We start from the raw sequence: 26,561 nt of genomic DNA, 5'->3' as shown, positions 1-26,561 counted from the left end.
TTTTATGAGTTAAATGGGATCTCATTTAGAGCTTTTTGGAATGGAAATGGCACCTATAAAATAAGCTTATTAGTAAACATGCACTCAGGAGGAGATACAGTTTTTTTAGTCACTCTGAATCCCACTATAAGAGATACAACAATTAGAATGGCAAAGCTTAAAACCCTATGATTATGTGGCATGAGATCCTTATAAATCCCAAATATGAGTGGGAATAAGCAACAACAGTTTTGAGACCTGTATGGTATCAGCATCACGAGGGAAAACAGTGGGGCTACTTGATAACCAAAGAACAGGTAACCTACAAAATCGCCCCAGGTACTCACTAGAGAGTGAAGTGTGCCATCTGAGGACTGTATGTGAAACTGGGGTGGGAGGGTACAGATTCTGTAGACTCCAATTTGCTATTGCTGTTGGGTGCAAAGGGATGGAACATTGAAGTGTTTGGGGCTCTTTGAACTGCTGAAAGTTATAAATTTAAGTTCCCTTCTAGGGCAAAACTCTGCACTGAGAAAAAGCTGCTAGGAGTAGAATCCAAGTTGAATTGGACTCCTCCCACTCCCCTCCCCCCCCCCAAAAAAAGGTATAAAGTAAAGAGAAATTCCAAATAAAAAGGGTGAAGAGAAAGGATATGGAGTAGACAGATCTCAGGAAATACAAGACTGTTTTTGTTTTGTTTTGTTTTGTTTTTTATATCACTTTGTGAACACATCTGAAGAGAGAGCATGAGAGCCATGAAGCTAGCAGAACTATCCAGGTCCATTCATTTCACTTAAAAATGACCATCAGGAAAGAAAAACAGTTGAATCCCAATGGGTATCTCATGAAAATAGAGACTGAGATCACACTGACTTCCCTGTGGACCTACCCATGAAACGGGTGAAACCTATAGCTTTATGTTCCAAAATAAGCTAAATGCAATTAAGAAACACACAGAAGTCATGAAGACCAACATAAATCACACACAAAACTCAGGCATGACATGTCTTGAGAATAGAGTGATTTGAAAAGAGTTGTGATAGAATTCAGAAATAAACAATTAAAATATTTCAGAAGTAAAGACTACACTAGAAGCAAAACAAGAGTGAATAAATATACCAGGGGATGCCTTAGGAGAAATATGCAAGTTGGAAAGAGCAAAATTTTAAAAATCAAAAGAAAAAAAAGAGAGATGAGAAAGAAAATAATAGATGTAAGAGAGTGGTAAAGAAGATCCAATATACATATAATAGGTGTCTTTGAGGTAGAAAACTAAAACAATGGAACAGGGTTTCAGCGGCAGAAGCAAGATGGGTGAAAGAGTGGTGGTCGTGGCCCTGGAGGTGGTAAGAAGGATGACAAGGACCAGAAAATGAAATACGAACCTCCTGTGCCAACTAGAGTGGGGAAAAAGAAGAAAACAAAGGGACCTGGTGCTGCCAGCAAGCTGCCACTGGTGACCCGTCACACTCAGTGCCGGTTAAAATTACCGAAGTTAGAATTAAAGACTCTCTTCTTGTGGAGGAAGACTTCAGTAGAAATCAGGAACAAATGAAGACTTTAGAAGAAAAGCAAGAAGAGGAAAGATCAAAGGTGGGTGATCTGAGGGGGACCCCAATGTTGGTAGGAATGTTGGAAGAGATCATTGATGACAGTCATGCCATCGTGTCTACATCTGTGGGCTCAGAACACTACGTCAACATTCTTTCCGTTATAGACAAGGATCTGCTGGAACCAGGCTGCTCAGTCTTGCTCAACCACAAGATGCATGCTGTCATAGGGGTGCTCATCGATGACACGGATCCCTTGGTCACAGTGATGAAGGTAGAAAAGGCTCCCCAGGAAACCTATGCTGATATATTCCAAAGGATATATTTCTATATTTTATTTCCCTTTTGATGTGAATTTCCATGATGTATAATTATCCATGACAAATCAAAACTTAAAAGTGAAGCACTATAAAACAGTTACTCCCTTTTGGTAATGAGAAGTTTTTTGGCATAAAAACATATTTAAAATATCTGGCTAAAAAGGGATGCCTGGGTGGCACAGTCAGTTAAGTGTCCCACTTCGACTCAGGTCATGATGTCACGATTCGTGAGTTCAAGCCCCACATCGGGCTGTGTGCTGACAACGTGGAGCCTGGAGCCTGCTTTGGATTCTGTGTCTCCCTTTCTCTCTGCCCCCTCCTTCCTCGAGCTCTTTCTCTCTCTCTCAAAAATAAATAAACATAAAAAAGATTTAAAAAATACCTGGTTACATTATTATATCTGTCCAGAATCTATATAAAGCTCTTAGAACTCATTTGGCACAGAGTAAGTTCTATGAAGAATGGAGAGAGGAAGAAAAAGAAAACTGTTGGAGCATCTGTATTTGGAAGAGTGAGAAGAAGAAAATGAGTTGGCAAAGCTGACAAAGAAGAGTGACTAATAAGAATAAGAAGAATAAGAATAAGAATAATAAGAATAATCAGGGAATCCTTGAAGGCCAAGAAGGAAAGAGCTGTAAGGTGATGGTCAACTGGTTAAGCAGGGTGGGATCTGGTAAGAGAAGCCAATGAAAAAGTCAGATTATCAGGAACAGAGGAGCCCCAAGGAGGTGAATAGACCAAACTTTTTTCTGTTTGGTTGAATGAGCACCATCCCCAAGCACTTCTGCACACATTAAAACAAAAACCAAAATCACACTCGTATGTGCAAAATGATCTTACACTTAGTTTCCTTAGCCCTCCCCTCATTTCCATTACTGTAATGATTTTTAAAAGTTCCATGACAATGGGCAAAGGGGAAGTTTTCTAGGGAATTCACACTCAACTTTAATGCTCTCCCTGTGCCTAGGAACCATATTGGTAGGGCAACGCTTTATCTTAATGACATTTTATTATAATCACTAAAGTTACCTAACTCCCCTCCCTGGGATAGGAACCTGAGTCTGGTCGTTCTGTGTGGATTCAAAATTGAAGTTGTATAGATAGACAGGATTTCAAAAAAGGGGGCAATCTGGAAGAAGTGGGATCACTCAGAGGTGAAAATGTACTACAGACTGAGGATCTGTCTCCACCTTCAGAACCGAGTCCTGACCTCGCCAGAGGAACGGAAACGGGGCTGCCTGCTCTCCCTTCACCCTCGTTTTGTGTCTTATCCTAGAGGTTTGTATGCTGACAGTATTCTTGCATGCTCTGATAACATGCCTGGCATTGTTTTTCCCTGTCAGGGAGCAGAAAGGAAAATCCGAGACGAAGAGAGGAAGCAGAACAGGAAGAAGGGGAAAGGCCAGCCCTCCCAAACCCAGTGCAACAACTGTGAGTGTTGCTGAGGAGGGGTGGGCTCCAGCCAGGCCAGGTCCACTAGGGGAACAGGTGGAAAGAAGGGGGTGGTGGGCAAAACTGTGGGTATGTGAGGGGTGGCTTGCTTTTCCCTAGCCATAAAGACTGGGTGAATTTTCTCTGGGAGAAGCAAATGGAATCACATGATCACAGATTGTTTGTGTTGGGAGGGACTTTGTAATATCATGGAGACCAACATCCTCCTCCACCAGACAAGGAATCCAGGGTGCAGAGAGGGGCAGGAGGGCCCAAGAGGTGCGAGCCACCTCAGGAGTGCTTACCCGAAGTTCACGCTCTTTCCGTTAGTTTGGCAGTAGGAGAGGGGGAGATGGTAAAGAGTGTTCACCTCTCTGGCTTTTGGGAAGCTTCAAATGAGAAAACAGAGAACTCAGACTAGGGCTCACAGCTAAGAGTTCTTAGTCACGTGTAACCCTCTCACGTCCAGCCTCTGATGGGAAGTTGGCGGCAATACCTTTACAGAAGAAGAGCGACATCACCTACTTCAAAACAATGCCTGATCTGCACTCGCAACCGGTCCTCTTCATACCCGACGTTCACTTTGCAAACCTGCAGAGGACAGGACAGGTAGGACCTATCTGCTAATATCCACCTGCCATCCATCCGCGGGGCCGGTGGAGCCTCCAGGCAGAATCACATCAGGCAGTGTTGACCTTGAAAATAACCCCTGCACTCCATGCACTCCAGTCAGTCATTTTGTAAGAAAATGGATTTTTATGGAAAGGAATGTCTCAGGAGAGGAAGCTGAGGGGAAGAAGGGAGTGAGCTGATATTAGTGAAGTGTTGACAAAGCAGTGAAAGAGGAAGAAAGTAAGGACACTGATAATCTGAGAAAAAGTTTTGTGCTGTCCCTGTGGTCTTGTGAGTTTAGCCTGATGCAACAGAGCTCCACCTCATGGTGGGAAATTAAACTGCACCTGTAACTTCAGAAGGTTGCCCAAGAGGAAAACTTTATCGATTAAATAAAACCATATCAACAATTCTTCCCTTAGTAAATGAACAGTTCCCATTGAATAGGTAGATAATTTCACACCAAAAGAAAAAATGAGATTGTAGACGTGCCTTTTTAAAAGTAATTTCCGTCTTCTCCTTATATCTACAAGTGAAATTAAAGAACTAGAATTAAGATAACATAAACACCCAATAATTAACTCATTATGGTAGCTCAAGTTGATGAAATATTATGTGGCCACTAAAATTATAATTACGGAAATTATGTGGCAACAGAAGAACTAGTTATGATAATATTCAGTGCGAGAAAAAATTAGAATACCCATTTGTGTCTATACTGTGATCCTAGGTATGTACCTAAACTTGAAGGTAACAAGAAAATTGCAACACTTGATGAGGCGGGTTAAGTGATGGATGATTTTTTTCTTTCTTTAATGTTTTTAGTATTACTTATTTTATGTGGTAAATTAAAATTGGGTGGAAAAAAAAAAAGGACTTCCCTAGCATTATGCAGGTTTGTCTTTCACCAAATCAAATGGCTCTTAGTGAATCTTGTGTGGGTTAGTTCTCTTTCAAACTCAAAATCCTCTGACGAAAGGTTTGTTTTGAGAAATAGGGCCATACTACATACGCAAGTTTTTCTTCCGTTCGGAGTGTTCAGACACTCAGTGGAATTCACCTACAAGGAGAAATCATTATTGGCTCAACTTTCTCCTTAAGAATCTATTGTCTCCCAACCCCCAACACACATGTTGTTTCATTATAGGTATGAGACAAAGCAGTTATACAGCCGGGGTTCTTTGTTGCTGGTCATGACATAGCATGGTAACAAAATACTTCATGTTTTTTTTCTTAGAGTACATTCCACTAAAAACTAATTTAACATTCTTGTCTGACTTGTTTGATAAGAACAAGGACACAAAGGGGAAGGAAGAATGTTAAGGTTTATCAAGCTATGAGCGCCAGCACCTCATTTCATTCATTTGTTTAATTCCCAAGCACAACGGTGATTTGTATAGTTACAGTCTTAGTCCCATGGGATTTTATGAAGCTGGGTATGCACACTTTCCAGAAGAAGGGATAATTGAGTTAAATTGTTCTTACTGTTTGCTGTCATGATTCTGGCTTCGGCTATGTGTCAAAGCTGACAGCGTGACCTGTTCTCTTGGGAACACGTCTCTGAAATAGACAAAGGTATAAATGAATCTTCAGAGGAAAAGACCGAATCTGGCTGCTCACGGCTGTCAGCCCTCTGGCCGCACTTGGGCCTCCGTGTCTGAGCTAGGTTCCTAGCCTGTGACCAAATCAGAAGGGAAATGTTGCCTCTAAAGTTTGTTGGTTGTATAGCAGATGCGAAGCAGCTCAGCACCCCCGAGTTATTGGTGAAGTTAAGTTCTACAATCTGGGGCCACTTTTGCAGAGCCCTCAGGTTTCCCCTGTGGCCTCGAAGTCAGAGTTAAAGGGGTCAGTGAGGGAGCCTGCCTGAGCTTTGGGCAACAAAGGAACACAGTCAGCTGTGCTCTGGGACAATGCGCGAATATTCCATGGTTGATCAACTTACTTGGCCCAAGGACAAGAGCGCCTACGGTGGCTGGCTAGGGCTTAAAGGCTACCTTGCCTTGGAACAGCTAGAAAGCAGGAAGATGCATCCAGAGGTAGAAGGGAAGCCGGCAGTGCCAAGGCCTGAGAAGTTGGCATGGTGGGGGTGGAGACCGGTTTTGCCCTGCAAAACAGGATCCAGCAGTGGCCAGTTAAAATATGGACCGGTTTCACCATAAATGGGGACTTGGGTAGGGGAGGAAGGCAGGTGATGGTGTGCCGCTCAGGAATCACTGCAGACACAAGCCTTGTCAAAATCAGCCACGTCAAAGCCCTGTGCAGCTGGAAAGTGAGCAGTCCTCCAGCTCTCAGGGTCGGTGAGAGACCCCCAGCCACGTTGAGGGCTCATCAGCTATGGCATAGCAATTCCTAGTCACCCAAGGACAGGGACTGGGGAGTGGGTATGTTCACTGTCAGCCTACGTGTCCCCTCCTCCTCCTCCATTACCTCATCGATGCATATGCGGATTGGAATCTTCATCAGACAATTATCAAAAAGTATGAGGGAATGAACCCAATGTGCAGGCACTATGGAGATCTTCAGTCTCCCTCGCCTCACATTAAATACCAAATGGTCACTGTGGCTTTTCTCTGGAATGGCTTTAGAAACCAACGATAAGGGGAGCTTGGGAGAAATTGTGAGACACAGAGGCATCATCTTTCCGGATAACGCACACTTTGCAGGCATCAGCCTTCCTCAAGGCACCTGAACCCAAGGATCACTGCACTCCTCCTCCGTACCCTCAAGAACAGTCTTCCCAGTTGTCATTTGTAAACAGCCTTCCTCCAGACCACAAGAGTGCTTGATACGAATTCAGGTTCCCAAATTCCATTCCATGTCTTTTTTTTTTTTAATGTTTATTTATTTATATTAGAGAGAGAGAGAGTGAAAGGTAGCATGGGGGAGAGGCAGAGAGAGAGAATTCCAAGTAGGCTCCATGCTGTCAGCACAGAGCCTGATGTGGGGCTTGAACCCACGAAGTGTGAGATCATGACCTGAGTGGAAATCAAGAGTCGGACACTTAACCGACCGAGCCACCCAGGCGCCCCTAGTCCAAGTCTTTTGCATTAAAATCTCTGAAGAGGGTTCCGGGAATTTGCCTTTATGACAAAGGCTCCAGATATTTTTTATGCACTCTAAAGTTTGAGAAACACTGTCTAAAAATTAAATCCATGCGATAAGCCCTACGGCCAACAAGGAAGAAACAGCAAGGTCATTGCGTGAGAGAAGAAGTGACAATTCAAGGACAGTGATAGGAACAGTGTCACAGAGGCTATCCAGGAGGGCAGGAAAACACTTATTAGAGAAGGCTGCTTCATTTTGGGGTCACCAATCAACTTTTCAGAGAGCTGTCCATGACCCTGTCATATAGACAGACAAGGCACATTTAAAGAAACTAGCAAAAACAAAACAAAACAAAACAAAAAAACAGGCCGGCATCAGGAACTTTTTCCCGAAAGTCCAGTTGTGTGGCCAGTGCCATGGCCCAGGCTCCCTCACTTACGTGGGTCACTCTATATGCACCTAAATAGACAGTCTCATTTCTAGAACATCACCGTGACAGATCCTCCAGAGCCACACTGAAACTTGGGGGAGGGAGGAAGAAAACATCTTACCTTTGCTGTTTTCTGTTAAGAAGAAACAAAATATACAACGATAGACATAACAATTTTTGAGAGGAGGGGCACCTGGGCGACTCAGTGGCTCAGCGGTTAAGCGTATGACTCTTGATCTCAGCTCTGGTCTTGATCTCAGGGTTGTGAGTTTGAGCCCCGTGTCGGGCTCTGTGGTGGGCATGGAGCCTACTTAAAAAAAATAAAAAAAATAAAAAAAATTAAGAGGAAAAAGTTCCTTGTGGAAATCTAAGTAATGAGTAGAATGACTCGTGCCCAAAGAGTTGCAGGTAACCAGCCTTGTCGTGTAGGAAATCTGGGCGTGGCAGCATCCCAGGAACTGCCAAGAGCCTTTGAGAAAGTTTGTAGGGAAGGCGGCAGTCTAGGCGAAGTCTAGGCGAAGGTGCTTTTCTCCCAGGCAGCTGGCGGAGGGGCGGTGACCAACCGCATTAGAACCGGAAGTGACTTTTGAAGTTAAACATGTAAACGTCTGATACTAACTGGGGGTATTGTTCTTCACCCAGACACAAATGGTCCTGAAGCACACAAAGAAAGCTCAAGACAGGCCTGCAATTAATTTTTATAAATAATTGGGCCGAGAGATACATCCCACATCCCCTCTGGATTTCTGTAGTTTCATAAAAGAATATGGATGCTTCATAAGTTCTTTAAATCTGATTCTGCCTGCCACCATGCTGACCACCTAAAGAAACCTGTTCCCAGAGGTCTTCTGGCCAGGAGCACCTCCTAGAGGCACATGATCTTTCTCCAGCCTGAAGACGGTTGACCGCTAAATGGCTGTGGTTGCGGGATGCCAGAATAACCCAGGCCTTTTCGGGGAGCCAGAAGAGGCCCGGGTGATATTACGGCTGCGCCGTGTGGGACTCTCTTGCTCCCCTCTCTTTGCCAGAGCGCAGTAGCCGTAGGCAGCTCACCTATGGACCCTATGGGATCGGTTACTCACAGGCCTTGCTCCAGAGATCCTGCTAAAATATTAGGTCCTGCTAAAATATTTCTTTAATATCCAAAGCCAGATTTGGCTTAGAGCTGTAGGTAATCTGATCAGAATGACTTGAGCTAATAATAATAATAATAATAATAATCAGATTTCTAATTTTACTTCCTTAAAATCTAAGAATTAATCCTAGGGAGAATATGAGGTTAAGTCTGCATTTCCTTGGGGACACACACACACACACACACACACACACACAGCATCATTAAACAGATTTGTCTTTTGTCTTCTTTAAGAGACAGTGTAAGCCTAGGAAAAGTTCTGTGCATCACGTAATAGATTTCCATTTCTTGTGTCTGACCTACAGTAAGCCTATTGTTTTGTTTCACAGGTGTATTACAACACGGATGATGAACGAGAAGGGTAAGACACTCCGTTCTTTCACTTTACCCCCAAAGTCCGTTCATGTCAGTAGAAATGGCTCTTAGAGCACTGGATAACCATGGGCTCGGCGCTGAGAAAGGCTTGACCCTGGGCACTGAGAGGAAGGCTGGGAAATGCTGCTCTCCTTCTAAGCCTTTCTTTATCTCTCCTTCCTATGATCTGCCTTTGAATAACTAGCTATTTTTCTAAGTGGCACATCTCTTTGATTCCACCTTTTCACTGATAATCCAGTTCCTGAAATCTTTGGCCCCCACACAGGATCGAGGTGAGCTTGAGGTGGCAGCCAGGCAGACATCCTGCCCTGCTGAGTACTGGGGTCCCCACAAGTACCTCTTGAAATGGGCCTAGTGTGCTAACGGTGAGGCTGGTGTGAATGAAGCCAGGGAGGCTGAGAACTTAGTCACTGTCCATGGGATTGTAGGTAAGAGAGGGTTTACATGGGGTCCCTAAGGCTCCCAACTGTCTTGCACATCAAGTGTCTGCATGGTTCTTTCTATGCATTTACTCATTGTATAGACTCTAGAATTTTTGAGACAAAAAGGAACCTTCGAGGTCATTTAGCTGACCCTCTCTCCTAGGCTATGTACCAGAATATATCACATTAAAAAAATGTTTTTTGAATGTTTATTATTTTTGAGAGAGAGACAGACCTTGAGCGGAGGAGGGGGAGAGAGAGAGAGGAGACTGTGTCCAAAGCAGGCTCCAGGTTCCAGGCTCTGAGCTGTCAGCACAGAGCCCGATGCGGGGCTCCAGCTCGCGAGCAGTGAGATTATGACCTGAGCCGAAGTCGGATGCTTAACCGACTGAGCCATCCCGGCGCCCCGAGTATACCACATTTTTGATAGGTGATCAGCCAGCTTCTACCTGAATATTCTCACTGTATGTAAGATAGCTCATGACACCGTGGGACACTTGCACTCTGAGAAAGTTAGTTTTGTCTGTTGAACTGATGTCTACCTTCTTTTGACTTCTACCCATTGCCTCTAGTTCTCTCTAGATAAGCCTCATGCTTTCCTCCTCATTCAAACATAGTTTTACCTTTCAGCATCCCCACTCCAGGGGACACCACCGAATTTGTTAATAGTTTCCTTAGAACTGGCTCTCAGAAATAAACATCTGTCCTCAACCACGTGAGTTGGAGGTTATACTGGGATGATTTCTTGTGACCCGGACCCTATTTTCCTCTTCAGTATCTATGTTATGTTACATATATACAACTCAAATCTTGGTTTGCATTACGCATGTATAACTGGAATCTCTAGATCATTTTTTTCAGAGCTTCCCTATGCTTATGCAATTTATATATGTACTTAGAAAACATTTCAAGGCAAAGTAAGTGGAGCAGATATTGCTGTGTTCATTTCCTAGAGCAGAGTTGGGCAGACTACAGTCTGAGGACCAAATCAACCCACCACCTGTTTTTGTATTGTCTCCGAACATTTTTAAATGGAAAGAAAATCCAAAAGGAGCATGATGTTGTGCTGCACGTGAAAATTCTGTGAGATTCAAGTGTCCATAAAGTTTAATTGGAACACAGCCGTGTTAATTCCTTTATGTCTTGTCTGTGGCCGCCTCGTGGCTACACCAGCAGAGCTGAGTCGTTCCAACACAACAGAGCCCCGTGTAGGAGAGCCCAGATGTTTGCTAACCTGGCCCTTTACAGAAAACGTGTGCCATCCTCTGGCCTAAAGGGTAAAGAATCTCAAAGGGGTCGTTCCCCAGCTGGTTAGTAGCTGAACCTTGTCCATCCAGGATCTGGCCTCTAAATTCTGACTTCTGAATTTGCTAAGTACCAAATTAGATTGTTCTTTTTATCTTGGCACATAGGTAATATATTCGCCGTGGCTGGAATGAACAGAAAGATTAGCGCTATCGGTTCTAATCTGTTACTCACATATTTTACAAGGGACAGTGTGGCGTCATGGAAAGAACAGTGACTCTGAGCTTAAGGAAGCCCACATTCTACTCCTGGGCCGTTGCTTACCAGTGTCAGGCCTGGGGCTGGCTCCTTGGTCTCTGGGCCTTGGTTTCTTCAGCCGTAGCATGAGGATTTCGCATGAGGTGATCTTCGAGGTCTCATCTAGCACTAACATTCTTCCCTTCTCATGGGAAAAGTTAGCCTCCTAAGTGACAAGTGCCTGAGACCCAAGTGCTGCTTCATGCGCAGACCTCACCTGTGAGTCTACCTCAGCCTACACGGTCCTTCCTTGCAAGTTGGCAGCATTTAGGTGGCCAGTTGACCCACTTCTAACTCGTGTGGCTTGGCTTCTCAGTGAGAGTTACCCTTTGTTATTGTGTAATCGTGAGGCCTGAGGCCCAAGTCTGTGTCTCTCATACATCCAATTAGAGTTCAGTTGAGCAATGCGGGTGGCTTTGGAGCTTCAGCGTTAATACGGAGTTGGTAGTTGCCTATTGTTATATGTAAAAGTAATAATTAACCTTCAGTGGATATGTTGGCTAGGCACCATACTAAGTGCTTTCTATGCATTGTCTCATTGAATGCTCCCCGCATTCCCATGGGGAAGGTGCTGTAATTACTTCCACTTTAGAATGAGCAAACTGGAACTTTCGAATTGAGAAACGTGTTCCAAGCCACACAGCGGGCAGTGGTAGAGGGTTGGAACCCGATCTAGCTGCTCTCCCCGTGGCCTGCTTTTAGCCATCATGTCCTGTCACCTAACCCTCTTAATTCTTGATCTGTGACTGCCAAAGAGGCATAGAGACGGGCCCTCACCGTGATAGCTTTCTGGCCGTGGCAAAGGCACATCCTCGGCTCATCTTTTGGGGTACGGGACCCGCGTTGTGACAAGCCCGGATTCATATACCTGGCAGAGGGGGTCAGCTCACCGAGCCCCGAGGACTGTCACCGTCCCCGGCACTTGCATAGCCTCCATCAGGGCTGTCTCTGGCCACTTCTACACCCTCTGCCAGGCACAGTCAGTCAGTATGAAGGCATCTGATTAAGAGCAGGATTCACGCAGCCACCAGCGGGAGGAGGCACACCAGAGCCCCTCCCCCAGCAGCTCCGAGGCCACTGTGCTGGTCAGACACAGGCTCGTTCACTAGTAGAGCCTGTGACCTGACGTGCTGGTAAACCTGAATGAGATTAAAGAGGGAAACCAGAGAAAATGCAGATGAGGTGGGATGGGAAGCAGTCATCAGCCAAGGGCCTACACAGAACAAAAAGGGGAACACCTGCCTGTTCCTGCCTCCTTGTCTGATGATAAACGATGGTTTGGGGTGACTTCTCGTGTGAGTTTGGCAAGCAACAGACCCCGTGCAGATTTGTTTCATAGGCAAGGGTACAAGTTAGATACAGAGGCTTTGGGTACCACTTCTCAGCAGCAGGCCTCTTGTTGCACTTTAGAATCACCTTGGGAGATGAAAATTATGGGGATTTTTATTTAATTGGTGTGGGATGCAGTTTAGGTACAGAGACCTTTTTTTTTTTTTTGTAAGTTTATTTGAGAGACAGAGAATCCCAAGCAGAATCCATGCTGTCAGCACAGAGCCTGACACAGGGCTCGATCCCACAAACTGTGAGGTCATGACCTGAGCTGAAATCAAGAGTCAGATGCTTAACCGGCTGAGCCACCCAGGCATCCCAGTAGGGAGACCTTTTTAAAGTCCCCAGGTGATTCTAAAGCTCAGCAGTGTTTGAGAACCACTGCTCAGGAGCCTGTCGGCCATGATTGGAATCAGGCTTTTACAAGCTCTGTAATTTAATATAACAACTGTTTGGAGTCTTACCTAAAAACAGCAAATAATACCTAACTGATAGACTTAAAAGCATTAGTATCTCAAATGTCCCGGCCTATGGAAGGTGCTTTCAAAAAACAAAACTCATGGCTATTATTATTATTGTTAAGGTTCCTTTTCAGGCCCCCAATAAATGAAACTTAATTGGGAAATGGAAAAGAGGGAGATGAAGCAGAATGGAAAGAACAAGCCAGACAGGAAGAATTTCCTGTGGAATATAGGCCCTTAACCAGGGATTCATGAATGGCTCTTATGGGGAAGAGGGAAGGGCTTTAAACCCCCTGAAATCATATGTAAATTGCTATGAAATGTCATGCATGGTGGGAAAGTCTATTCCATTACTTTTGGGGATCCGGCCTCCATCCCCATCTGACCTCTAGTTCCTGGAAAACCCTTCTTGCCTTACTCTCTTGGCCACAGTCGTCCCCACGGGAGTGCCCCCTATTCCTTCCTGCCGTGAGGTCCCTTCAATCTAGCAGCTCTGTAGCTTTCGCACTGCATTTGAGGCACAGGAACCCTTGGCAAGTTTGGGTGGTCCTGTGTCTGGAGGAAAGTGATTTTCCTCCATAAATCTTCCATTCATTGCCTTGGTGCTGCTTAGGATCCTCAGACCACAATCCTCTCCAAAACCTTCTCTTATCTCCTCGCTCATTCTCAAAGAGAAGAAGCCCCATTGTATAATCTCCTCATGAAACTTGGGAAAACGAAAGCCAGAAGACAAGTGTTGGGCAGGGCAATCCTGTAGATTGGTCCCATACCAGCTCAGAGAGACAGCTCCCAGAGTGACTGCACTCTTCATGCTGAGTGCCGCCAGCAGAGGGCCCTAACATTCCTCTTGCCAGAAGGAGAGTACTTAGATCTTGCCAAACCAAACCATGAGCTTGGTCACAGTGTTGCTGAGAAAAAGAGGCAATTCTGGTAGTCATCTACCATGAAAGCAAAGGCTTTGAGTAAAACTCAATACCTTTTGGCCTTTGGGGAAATTAGAGATTATTAACCGATCACCAGGGAGTGCATTTAATATTAAATTTGAAAAGTCATCACCCTGTGTTCAGCACAAAATAAAATTCTTCTAGAATTCTGCAATACAATTTTTTTGAGAGAGAGAGAGAAAGGCAGAGCATGAGCATGTGCACCAGCTGGGAGGGGCAGAGGGAGAGGGAGAATCTTAAGCAGGCTCCAAGCCCAGCTCCGAGCCCGAGGCGGGGCTGGATCCTGACCTGAGACAAAATCAAGAGTTGGAGGCCTAACCAACTGAGCCAGCCAGGCACCCCTGCACTACTTCTTTTAAAGGGGCAGTTTCTCAGAGCTCCAAGTATTTGTCTTTGATAAGGTTCCCTTTGATAAGGGATGCTAAGCAAACCATGAAATGTAGGGTATGATAGGCTTTGTTTTACCACAAAAACATGAATACAAAGGTGATTACAAGCAGAGGGCAATTGGGGCTCTTGGGTGGCTCAGGTGGTTAAGTGTCCAACTTTCAGCTCAGGTTATGACCTCATGGTTTGTGAGATCGAGCCCTGCGTCGGGCTCTGTGCTGACCGTGTAAAGCCTCTCCTATCTCTGCCCCTTCCCACCTCATGTGCTTGCATGCTCGCTCTCTCTCTCTCTCTCTCTTTCAAAATAAGTAAATAAACTTAAAAAAAAATAGAGGACAATTTCCTTAATGTCCCAAAGAGGAAATGAAAACAAATTGAAGTTTGGGAGCCAGTTTGAATAGTGAAACTTTTACGGCTATCTCCAGAAGCATCAATGATTTACTGATACTTGCTGTATTGATTTAGTTAACCTACATTTAAAGAATAATATATAATTTAGAAACCTGTCACATTTTATGAAACACTTTTATTCAAATTCTTTTATTTTTATTTTTTTATTAAAATATTTTTTGAGTTTATTTATTTTGAGAGAGAGAGAGAGAGAGAAAGAGACTACAAACAGGGTAGGGGCAGAGAGAGAATCCCAAGCTGGCTCTTCACTGTTATGAACCGTGAGATCATGACCTGAGCCGAGATCTAGAGGCCAACATTTAACCAACTGGACCAAACAGGCGGCTCTTTAAATTCTTATAATTCATCTTTGACGTAGTGTCTTTCTCATTACTAAAGTTACATTTTAGCTCATCTCACACTGTTTTTCAGGGGAAATCTTTGCCACTACCATCAAAGTGGAGATACAGCGCTTTTTAAATCTGTATATGTGAGGTTGTCCTTGGAAATTTTATCCCAAGCCATAGATATTGATTCTCATAACATTAGAAATAGCTACACAAGTGACTGCCGCTGTGTTGCCTCCCATTTTCAATTCTGTTTTTAATTAAAATTTTTATTTCAAAGTAATGGCAGATCTGTATGTAGTTGTAAGGGGCCTGCCTGCTTTTTGATTGATACATTTTAATTTTTTAATGTTAGATATTGAATTTAAAAACCCACCCAGTAGTACTCAAATCTGTATCAGATAGGCAAGGGGAGTTTAAAAAAAAATATTTAATATACTTTCATCAGTTTCTTACATTAGTACCAGTTATTCATGCTTGTATACTACTTTGCTGTTTTGCAAACTGGAAGATTTAAACTAAAAACTCCTTTTGTAAATTTAACCTATATTTACCCTTGCCACTGCTCTTCATTTCTTCCTCGATTTCTCTGTTTTGCCTTGGGATTTTTTTTTTTCCTGGTGCCTGAAGAACTCTGTTTAATATTTTTCTTGTTGAGCTTTTGGCAAAGAGTTCTCGCATACTGTTTGTTCATTGTTTGCTTGTTGTAAGTGCTTTTCTTTCACAGTCACTTTTGTAGGATAGTTTTGCTAGATACCAAATTCCAAGTTGTCAGTTGCTTTCTTTCAGTTTTGGTTTCCATCATTACTGTTGAGAAGTCACAGGTCTGTCTTATTGTTGCTATTTCACATGTAATTGTCCATCCTTCCCTCCCTTCCTTCCTTCCTTCCTTCCTTCCTTCCTTCCTTCCTTCCTTCCTTCCCTTTCTTATTGTTTGAGGAGGCTGCTTTAAAATGTTTTTTGGAATTTTCATTAAGATGTTCCTACATGTAGGTTTTCTCTACTTTTTCCTGCTTGGTATTTTATAGCATTTATTGAATCTGTGGGTTGATGTTTTTCATCAGTTTGGAAACATTATTGGCTATTCTCTCTTCAAGAAGTGCTTCTTATGTGTTCCCTCTCTCCACCCCTTTGAGATCATAAATGGGTATTAGAACTTTTTATTGTGTCCCTATGCTTTTTATGTGCTTTTCTCAAACCTCTGTCTTCTTTGCTCACCAAGCATCAGCCTGGATATTTTCTATTGACCTAACTTTCAACTCTGTTAAATTCATCTACTGAGTTCTTAATTTCAGTTTTTGTCCTTTTTAGTTCTAGGATTTCCACTCAATTGGTTTATTTGTTTTAATAGATTCCAGCTCTGTATGCCTTATCATTTATTTTCATGAGCACAATAATTACAATTATTTTAATGTTCAAATCTGGTAACTCAAATAATAATATGCTAGAAGTGTGTTTTCTGTGGGCATATTTCTATTGTCTTTTTTTCCCCTCGGTCCTTTTTATTAGTGTATTTGATAAGCATTAGTTGAATGATGAACAATATATGTAAAAATTACGGAAGATCTGGATGACCATGTTTTTCTCTTGTGAAGGTTTTCCCTATCCTCTGGTATGCAGCCTGCGTGAATGCAGAGCACTATACCCCAGTCAGGGCAGAACTGACCCTAAGCTGGATTGCAGTTTGTATTAGCCTCAGACTACCTCTAATTTATCCTAACCCCTAGACTGTAGCTCTGAGGAAACTTTCTATGGGCCTTCCTTCTTGGTGGGGTCTGGAATCCAATTTTTGCCTCTCTAGCATGGGGAGACTACCCAAACATCTTCTATGATTTTCAAGAGCCCTCTGCTTAATTTCCTAGTCTCCTGTCCTGTGCAGTTTAGCGACTTGGCACATGCCTTGGAAGGAATACTACATTGTCTGGCTCACTTCTCTGTGCTTCCCTACTCTCTGGAAGTTTTCCCATAAGCCCTAGATATCTTTGCAGCACCAAACACCAATTTCCGTTTCTCTAACTTCATAAGTTTGCCAAAAGCTGTGCGTATGTGCCTTTGTCCCTGCGTATGTGCCTCTGCTCGGATGATCACCCTCTGCTCCCAGTTGAGAACTAGCTCTGAGGGAACAGTGGCTCACTGATCACCAGCTCACCTTCTTTGTGTTCTCTTCCCTGAGATTTCTGCTCCTGAAGCGCTCGCTGGCTGCCCCATCAGCAGTCTCCAATACCTTCAAGAGGTCTTCTGTTTGTTTTTTAAATTTTATACAGTTTCACATTGTTCTTGGCTAGAACACTGGCTTGCCACAAGCTACAACATCTTGTCAGAAACAGGAATATCTGTACTTCCTCTTCAAATAATCCTTCGGGGGTCTACCGACCTGGTTATTCCTTGCATTTTTGAGCTTGTAACTCCAGTAATCATTATGAAATCTAGATGTGGGTTTTGTTTGTGTTTTGCTAATTCGGTCAGATGAATTCTGTCACTGCCCCAAACTAGTATTGATTAAAGTCATTTTGGGATGATTACCCAACAAGTCATGTGTTATTGAAATCAATTGAGATCCTCCTCCATACTGTGGGAGACCTTGTAAGGACTTGAACATAAGAGGGCCTCCTCTTTTCTGAGGCTGCATTTTCTGAGGGGAGGAAGCTCAATTTATTTGAGGCAGACATGGTAATTAGCACACATAGACCATAAGCAGAGTTGTGAAATAGACACACTGTGTCTCCATGGTGGCTGCAACTCATTTCTGCGCTTTATTTTGCTGCCTCCTCACTAGGGGCAAATGGCTAGTGCACCTCAGCTTGGCAGGTGTGGCCAGAGACCCAGGCCTCAGAGCTGAACACCTTCCCAAATTTTTTCTGATGAGACTTAGCAGTTTGTGTGTATCTCAGCGACTTTCTTTCCCTGAGATTGACCCCACAAGGCAATGGCTTCATGGGCTGCTAAACCTGGGGTCACTCACAGCCACACATTTGCCAGTGAAATAGAGGTTGATGTCAGAGGAAGCACCTTCTTCTGTTTCTCTGGTCCTTCTCTGGTACCGCAGTGGTACAATACAGTGTAATTGGACAAGGCATTAGGAGACCTGGAATTTGTGTCTTTTCGCCTATTAAGTGAGTCTGTCATACCTGGCCCTCTTTTCTTGCCTTTGAAAATAAATGAAACATTTGAATCCAGATCACACAAACTGATTGACTCCTGCTGGGTTTATTGATTCAAAAGTGTGAAAAAGCATTTTTTTTTTTTTTGCCCTCCCAAGAGACATGTGGTTTATCCAAGATGTTATTTTAATGGCAGAGTTTGTCATGGCTCAGAATTGGGTGCTATCAAAAGTCAGCAGAACTGGAGAAACATAAATAGATCTTGCTTGGTGAGAAAAAGAAAATCACCGGTTTAGGAACCCTCACACAGCAGGAGAGCATGTCTGGTGATATTTCAGGCTCTGTACCTGTTACTAAATATCACCAGACTGGAGCTGTGTGAATAGATTTTTAATCATCTGTTCCCAAGGTCACGGTCACTCCATTTCCAAGACAATGGAATAACATGACCTGCTTTTATGATAACAGAGTGAGGTGAAGACAGAAGAAACAGTGCCCTAACAGTTTATTACTGGCATGAACTGGGACTTGAGTTTGAGTTTTCCCTCTAGTTGTGTTCGCCATTTGGCTTACTAGGGAATAAAAGAGAATGCTGACTCTTAATATCGATTTCTCATGCCCTCACTCATCATCACCTCGGATTCTGAGTACCTTTATCATGAGGTTGTCCCTCAAAGCCACATTCTCTAAACAGTCTGTTTTACTTATTAGCTGCATTGCCCTGTACTTATTCACTAAAATAGGGATAAGATTACACCTTGCCCTGGCTGGCTCACACAGGGTTCATGAGACCTAACTGACGAACAAGATGAAAAGTACTTTGTAAAATATGAAGTTATTTAAAAAAATTGATAGGCCTTTTTGAAACACTTAGAGTATATGATGATAAATTAAAGTATTGTTGGTTTAATAATTTAAACTATTAGAGTTAATAGAAATACTTACTGAGATGTCCATACTTTTGTACCACTTTGTACCTCTGGACCCCACCACTGGCTTGACTTGAGAACCAATAAATAGCTTCTTAATGACAGCAATGCCAATGGGGAGTTGCCTTTCAAGCAGGGGTTTGTATTATCTTGGAAGTTTGTTATTGATATAATGTCAACCTGCCGTGCAGGAAGCTTTTCCAACATGGGTCCTTAACTTGGGCCAAAGTGGACTATTTGTTCTCTGATGGTACATGGAAACTTGGATGTCTTTCAAGGTCTCTGCCATATTTATTCTTCTCCATCTCTCTCTCTCTCTCTCTCTCTCTCTCTCACTCACTCTCTCTCTCTCTCTCTCTCTCTCTCTCTCTCTCTCATCTCTCCACCTTTAATCATCATTGTCCTCATCATCTCTAACAAGTAGCACTTATAGCAGGCAACCTTGTGTGTGCTCTCTGTATGTCGAATTTATTTAATTCTTTCAACAGCCTCCTTTTAAAGACAGGAATCTGAGACTCAGGGCAGTTGAGGAACTTGTCCATATTCCCATAGCTAGTAAATTGTAAAGCAGGGGTTTAAACCAAAGTAGTCTGGATCCAGAGTTCACTTCTTAACAGTTCTACTGAACTGCCTGTCTGGCATTGCTTCACGTGCCTGGTTCCAGGCATCTCCAGAGACAGTAGAAATTTCTCAATGTCTGTCTACTCCCTTGAGGGCTTGAAGAATACCAAGACCTCATTCAGGAGCATTTTCTCCGTGTCTGAGCCCGTTCAGGCTGCTATAACAAAATACCATAAACCGGGTGGTTTAAGCAACAGAATTGTGTTCTGGAGGCTAGAAGTCTGAGATAGATCAGGTGCCCGTATGGTTGGTGTTTGGTGAGAACCCTCTTCTGGCTTGCAGATGGCCCTCTTCCCGCTGTGTCTTCACATGGCAGTTCTTTCTTATTAAAACGCTCATCCCATCATAGCAGTTCCGCCTTCATGTCCTAATTACCTTTCAAAGGCCGCACCCCTGAATGTCACCTTACTGGAGAGTGGGGTTTCAGCATATGCATTTGGCACACACCTGCAGCCTGCAGTACCCAGCATCACTGACTTCTCTTCAATGACAGTCTGTCCTTCTAAACTCCATTCCTCTCAAAGAGCTCTCCCTTTCCTTAAAGAGGCCAGAATGGTCAGGAACTTTGGGAGGAAATGCAGAACCACCAGCACGGCTCCGGTGGGGACATGTGGGGACCCAGCACCGTATGGGATCCAGGGAGTTGAGGGAGGGGATCCAGGGGAGGAAACGGCTGGGCAGCCAAGGTCTAGGGTCTCTCGAGAACTTCCACCACTGCGGTCCCATCTACTTCAGCCAGACAGAGCCATAGATGAGCAGAAAGTCGGGGCAGCCTCAGAAATGACAGCCAGCCAGGCGAGCCCATACCATCTCCGTAGGCGCCCCCCCCCCCCCCGTGCCCTCAGGGGCTGGCAAGAAAGTGCAGAACACTCAGGCCCCAGCTAGATGGGAGGGGTTGATAACTTGGAGACCACAGAGACCCCAGGGCTCACTCCTGCTCTCCCCACCCCAGCCCTGATCTTTCGAGCAGGAAGGAGGTTAGGTGTGGGATGGAGTGGCTGAAACCCAGAGGTCTCATCTTGGGTCCATATTCAGCAATGAGGAGTATGTGTTTGATCCATGCCCCAAAGACATTGGCACGTGTGTTCTGCCCCAGACAGGGATGACCTGGGACCTGTAGGGGGAGGAGGGAGGTTGCTGAGTGGATCCAGTTGTGGAAAACTAAGGATGGTATAAGCAAAAGAAAAAGCCCCAGAAACGTACACATGAACCTTTCTTTTGGCCCCCTGCATGCTCTACTTAACAATTTCTGCCCATCTTTTCTAGCAGCAGTGTCCTTGTCAAACGGATGTTCAGGCCCATGGAAGAGGAGTTTGGCCCAGCACCTTCTAAGCAGATGAAAGAAGAAGGGATGAAGCGAGGTATCTCCTCACTGGCATTGCCAAGGTTACCCACCCTCCCATCATGAATGGTGGGGGTGCTTCACGGGGACGACCGTGCAGCCCTGCCCAGGCCCTATGCTTCAGGGCTGGCCTGGGGATTGTTTATTGACACAGGAAAGTCCACAGTCTTTTCCTTCACTTTCAGTCGTATCCTTGTAAGCACCATAAGCAAACATTTATTCTTTCTGGGCACCGGTTCTCTCCTTTGCCTTGGGAGAAACGTAACCAGTGAGGTCAGAGGTTAAAAAGAAACTTGTGCTGCATATGTGACAATAGCATCTCATAAGAATCGTTCCATAGATGCAAAGGATTAACCTCGTACAAATACGTGAGTTCTGACCTCACAACTGACTTTCTCGCAGTCAAGGATCTTACTCCACTTCATCAAGAGAGTAAGAAACAAAGCGAGAGTGTGTCAATGTCTTGCTCAGCATGTCGAGGCTCTACGTGACTCACTGGCCTTCCTTGGAGCAAGAGGAAAGTGTGGTGAATGGCCGTTTCCCCCCATATCCTGCTATAGCCAACACCAGGAGCTTCCAGAGATCTTAGACATATGGTATCGGAATTTCAGTGAGTCAGGTTACCAGGTTAAATATGTTCGCCGTCCACACAGGCTTGAGTCGTTTGCTAATGAGACATTTTCTTTTCTGTTTGTTGTAATGGGATTTGCATAATGGTCAAGAGCATCCCCTCTGTAGCCTACCTCAGCCCTTCAGAGTTGTATGACCTTGGGAAGAACCCCCTGCCCCTTCAAGTCCTCATTTGTAAAACAGGGCTGACAAGAGTTCCTACCTTTAGAGTCCGTGTGAGGACCGGTGAACTTTAATGTATGTAAAACACTTAACTCAGGGGCCTAGCACATAGTAAGCACGCTGTTCACTATTGTAGCTGTGAGTTTTATTATTAGGTCTGCATCTAGTTACGGTCTATTCATCGTGAATAAGTAATTCGTGTTTCAAAATGGAAAGAGCATGAATACCTGGGTGGTGTTAATTACATTAACAACATTTATACCTTTAAAAGACTGGCTGATCTCACATGCTTACCATCAAACATTCAAGTGCATTTTGAGCACCATTCCCGCGTGCCTTTTATATCGCATACTTCAGAATGAAGGCAGAATTATATGGAAATGAAGAATCACACAGGCGACAGGAATTGTAGCTCCCATCCATATCTAGTGCATGCTGGCTAGTCCAATGGTTGTTTTTCAGATTAGTTTGAGACTGTGAGGTCAGTACAAAAATTGCCACTGGGAATTTTATGGGGCTGTGACAAAAAAGCAAGTCTGCGGCCTTCGAAACATCTAAATCATAGAGACACATGAGGGCGCTGCAACCCACCAGCAATAGAGAAATGTTCTCCTGGGAGTGGCTTTTCTTTGGAAAAAGGACAGTGGAGTTCCTGAGCCCCTCGCCCGGAGCTCCCAGTCTGAGCTGGTCTTTGACAAACAGGAGGAATCAGGGTCAGTGATGGTTGCTATTGTTTATTCCTTGGAAGTTCTCCAGGAGAGAAAATGATCGTAATTATCACCAGTGCCATTCTTTGTTGTTCTGCCTTGGTAGCTACTTCTCTGGGTGGCTCCGTGGGAGTCACTTGGAGCCTGCCCCTGTGGCCGTCTGCCTCTCCTGTGGTGTCTGGGATGCAAGATGGTCCTTAATGCTATCGTTAATGGAGTTGATTATTTGAGTGTCCTCCCTCAGATGCACAGTGACAGAAGCGGACGCCCTGGGGCAGGCTGTGGGGGTGTGCTGTGAGCCCAGCGTGCCCTGTGTGACTGTCAGCATGCCCAGCCGGGGGGGGGGGGGGGTAGGGGGGGTGGGCGGGGGATGGTGGCACGACCCTGTTTCTCCCACAGCCCGTCAACACGCCTCCATCCCGCCTTTAACCCCTTACGGTGACACTTGGGGCAAGAGTATCAGCCATGCTCTTTCAAAGACAATGATTTTAAAAGAAGTTTGTAAACCCAATGGAAGCAGTACTCATTTTAATAGAATCTGTTTGGGGTTTCCTTAGTGTCAGCCTGCTGGAAAGTACATTTTTCTGTTGGTGGCTGCAGGAAGAAGTTATAGAAGGTTCGCTGTAACAGCCGCCATATTTTAAAATTGAATTTTCCTCATCTAGTTGTACCTGGGGGGGGACCTGTGGTCTAATTGTTTCTCATTGTACTGCTGACGCTGAGTCCTCTTACATTGCCGTCAGGTCACCAGATCATTTTAGCTGAAATGGAAACTATCAAATATTCCTTCCAAAGGACTAAGTTTTGACATCTTTGGAGACACGCTCAATGTGTTTATTTAATTGGTAGTTTATTTTTATACTTGGTAAAGAGAAGAAACTTTGCAATACTTCAGGGTTTTTTTTTTTTTCTTTTTTGTCGTGCACAAACTGAACATCTGCTGTCTACAGAAAGAAAATGTAGGCAGAACCCATGTGCATTCACATAGACTCTGCCTTTATAAAGCAAGCAGCTTTAATGACGTCCTTGGGGATTGGGGAGGGGTGGGAAGAAGGGGCAGGAGTGTGAGTTAGAGTGGGGTTTCATTTTCTGGCTCCAACTTCATTCTTTCTGGTGGTGACTGTAGCTCTCTTGACTATGGTCAGAGGCTCAGCAGAGTTTCTTTTTTCTTTTTCTTTTTTAAAGTTTATTTCTTTATTTTGAGACAGTGCGTGGGAGGGGCAAAGAGAGAGAGAGAGAGAGACAGAGCTCTGGTGTGGGGCTTGAACTCACGACCCATGAGATCATGACCTGAGCTGACATCGAGTCGGACGCTTAACTGAGTCACCCAGGCGCCCCTCAGCAGGGTTTCTTGACTGTACCTTCTTCCTGGCATAGCCAGGTGCAGGGGGCTTCAGTCTTGGCCTTGTCCCTCCCTCTGAAGTTAGAGCCAGAAACCACATCATTGGTAGAAGGAGAGAGAAAGTGCAGTCAGCTCAGGGGGCTGGAGGGTCACATCGGAATGAGGTCCCCAGTGTTTCTGGGCCACGCCCCAGGGTAGTGGGTGTAGGGAAGGGTCTGCTGTGACAGAGTGTCTTCTCCTCTCTGATGGTGTCTGGGGTCCCGACCATCTCTCCTAGTCAGCGCATCAGCAAACTGCGACTGCTCCGTTATAGACAAGTGAACACAAAGCTGGGCTTACCTCCACTGAGGAAACTAGAACCGCGACAGGTGCTTCATTGCGGCATGTGCCGAGGGTGGACCGGGGCTCGCTGGGTGCCGGGCACGGTGCTAAGCGCCCCACGTGGGTGCTATTCATTTAAGTCTCACGGCAACATTATTATCCCCGTTTTCCAGGGAAAATCAACGCTTGGAGAGGGTAAGTGAGCAGGGCCCCACAGGAGGCTGAACTGGGGTCAAAGCCAGGCCTGTCATACTCCACGTCCTCCTCTTCTCCCTTGGCTTGCCTCTGATAGGCACCGGCTCCCTCCCGGACCTTTGCACATGCTGGTCTGTCTGGCTGGAGTTGCTCTCCCTGCCCTCTCCCCCCACCTCCCCGCCCCCGGGAAAAGCCCAGGCCCTGTAAGCACTCTCTCATGTCTTTTTCCTTCTGAACTCATCCAACCCCAGATGGCTATCTGCTTATTTGAGGAATGCCTCAAATTCCTGCCTCCCTAAGTGACTACAGATTCCTTAAGGGCAGACCATGCCTTAATTCAGGGCTGCACCTCAGCTCGTAGCACACAGCCTCATGGGTATTTGCAATATTTGTTGAATGATCAGATGAATACATAGGAGTCAGAGGTCACAGAAAGAGATGTATCATGGACCCACCTGGAGAAATCCACTGTGAATAGTGTGGGACAGCATCACAACCCGCTAAGTGTAGCCTAGTTGTCAGTATACTCCATCGAGGGGCCTCGGCCCCCCCGGCTGCTGGTCGTCTGTGGAGGTGCGTCAGTCACCCTTGTAGGGGTCATCAGGGTCCGGGGTCCGCGACCTCGCAGATACTGTCAGCCTCTGGCAGGTGTGTGTCAGGAAGTGGCTGGGAGTGGTGGCAGCTGTGTGGGCTCCTGGGTCACCGCCCCGCCTCTGCTTCTCTTTCAGTGCTTTTGTACGTGCGCAAGGAGACGGACGACGTGTTCGATGCTTTGATGTTGAAATCCCCCACGGTGAAGGGCCTGATGGAAGCGGTAAGCAGGGGGACCCGTCAGCCTCTGGGAAACCTGCTTGTGTTCTCCTGAGCTGGAGTCCGTTCATTAAAATGCAGCCTTCCAGATGGCTCCAGAATGAGCTTTATAAAGAAAAAAAAAAAAAAAACAGATTTAGGGAAACACTGATCTGATCTCCATCACTGTCAGGACCTCTTAGCATCTTAAGGAGAAGGAAACTTTAGACAAACTGCCAATTCCTGTCAATTTAAGGCTAATCAGAGTAAGATTGCTGTACAGGAAGGTTAATCTGTGAGTTTCCATTGGTCTCTGCATGAAACCAAATTAGATACGTCTAACTTCCAAATATGCACAGAAGAAAAACAATTAGGAAGTGTCTTGCGAGCTGTGATAATGAAATCCAAAATAAAAATATGACCTCACGTATATATCTGAGGTTACTATCTGAGGTTATCTAAGGTGATGTATGAATATATATCGGAGGTAAGAGATATCTGAAGTCCCTCCCTCCCTTCTCATCCCTAATTTAGTCGATCATGGTGGAACCTGGGCTCAGGAAAAGTTATTTTATATTTTATCCATCTGAATATGACTTTAATATGACTCTACTTTGAATATGATTTCTCACCACCACTTTGTTTTTGTTTTGTTTTGTTTTTGTTTTTGAGTACAACTGTGTTATAGAGGATCTGGGTTTTCTATGGTGACGGAGACACTGCCAGGGGACCGTCCCAACTCATTTGTGGGTCTGCAAAACGGCTACAGCATCTTGGGTTGTGAGGCAAAACGTTAAAATGTATAGGATAGTGGAATCTCTAAGTGGAATCGTACAATATGTGGTCTTTTGTGGCTGGTTTCTCACACTCAGCATAATGTTTCAAACATGGTGTAGTACAATTAGGACTCCATTCTTTTTTATGGCCAAATAATATTCCACTGTATGGATATACCATGTTTTGTTTTTCCAAATTCATCAGCTGTTCGATTTTTGGAGTTTTTCCACCCTGTGGCTGTTTGGAATAGTGCTGCTGTGAACATTCATGTGCAAGTTTTTATTTGAACTTTTGTTTTCACCCACTGAGTAACCTCTGCCAACCCTCCCCCACCATAGGAGAGTTGAACTTCTGGTATCTTACAGGGGAGTTCATTACACATTCCTTGCTTTGCTTGGCTGGGATAGGTATGGGGGAGAGTAGTGCACGCAGAGGAAAAAACGATTGGCAAACATGAGTGACTGGGCGCCTATCATGACTGTGTGGTGTCACAAATGGCACTCAGAGTCTTTTGTTTCCTTCCTTGTAAACTGTGGACAGTGCCTACCTTGGAAAATTGTTCTATTTGTTTGTACTGCCCTTGACCTCTCACTATCTTAGAAAGAACTCTTGATCACAACAAAGAAGAAGGGAATTATTGTTCAACCTGTGTCATATTGGGTCGCTTTTCTTCAGGAGTGGATAATTCTTTTACTCATCCTGAACCTCCCACACCTTCATTTCAATGCCATAATATCATTACACATACAGATGTAGACACCTGGATAGAAAAAATTAGTTCTCTGTCAGCAGATGTTACTGAATGCCCCCATACTTGGTGTCATTTGGATAAAACAGAATATTTCTCTTTTCATCTGCATATTTGGTATCATGTCAACTAAGCCATCTGTGTAACTTCGGTGATTCACTTTGGCTTCTTTATTCTTACAATTAGGTTTTAAACTTG

General features: G+C 44.6%; 1 protein-coding gene across 4 annotated transcripts in view; it reads left to right on the top strand.

Annotated features, from left to right (window-relative positions):
- GRHL2 (grainyhead like transcription factor 2) overlaps window positions 1-26,561 on the top strand; it is a 168,854-nt gene that overhangs the window by 128,479 nt on the left and 13,814 nt on the right. For 3 of the 4 annotated variants that reach the window (XM_045454032.1, XM_045454030.1, XM_045454034.1), the window contains exons 10-14: window positions 3,193-3,280; window positions 3,750-3,889; window positions 8,832-8,863; window positions 20,617-20,711; window positions 24,778-24,863. In XM_045454032.1, coding sequence (XP_045309988.1) covers window positions 3,193-3,280; window positions 3,750-3,889; window positions 8,832-8,863; window positions 20,617-20,711; window positions 24,778-24,863 — 441 coding nt within the window. The remainder of the gene's footprint in view (window positions 1-3,192; window positions 3,281-3,749; window positions 3,890-8,831; window positions 8,864-20,616; window positions 20,712-24,777; window positions 24,864-26,561) is intronic. The other variant, XM_045454031.1, reaches the window with a different exon arrangement.

Source organism: Leopardus geoffroyi, chromosome C3 (assembly GCF_018350155.1).
Source record: "Leopardus geoffroyi isolate Oge1 chromosome C3, O.geoffroyi_Oge1_pat1.0, whole genome shotgun sequence".
Classification (NCBI taxonomy): domain Eukaryota; kingdom Metazoa; phylum Chordata; class Mammalia; order Carnivora; family Felidae; genus Leopardus; species Leopardus geoffroyi.
Note: the sequence above shows the minus strand (reverse complement) of the source record. Positions and strands in the feature narration are given on the sequence as shown.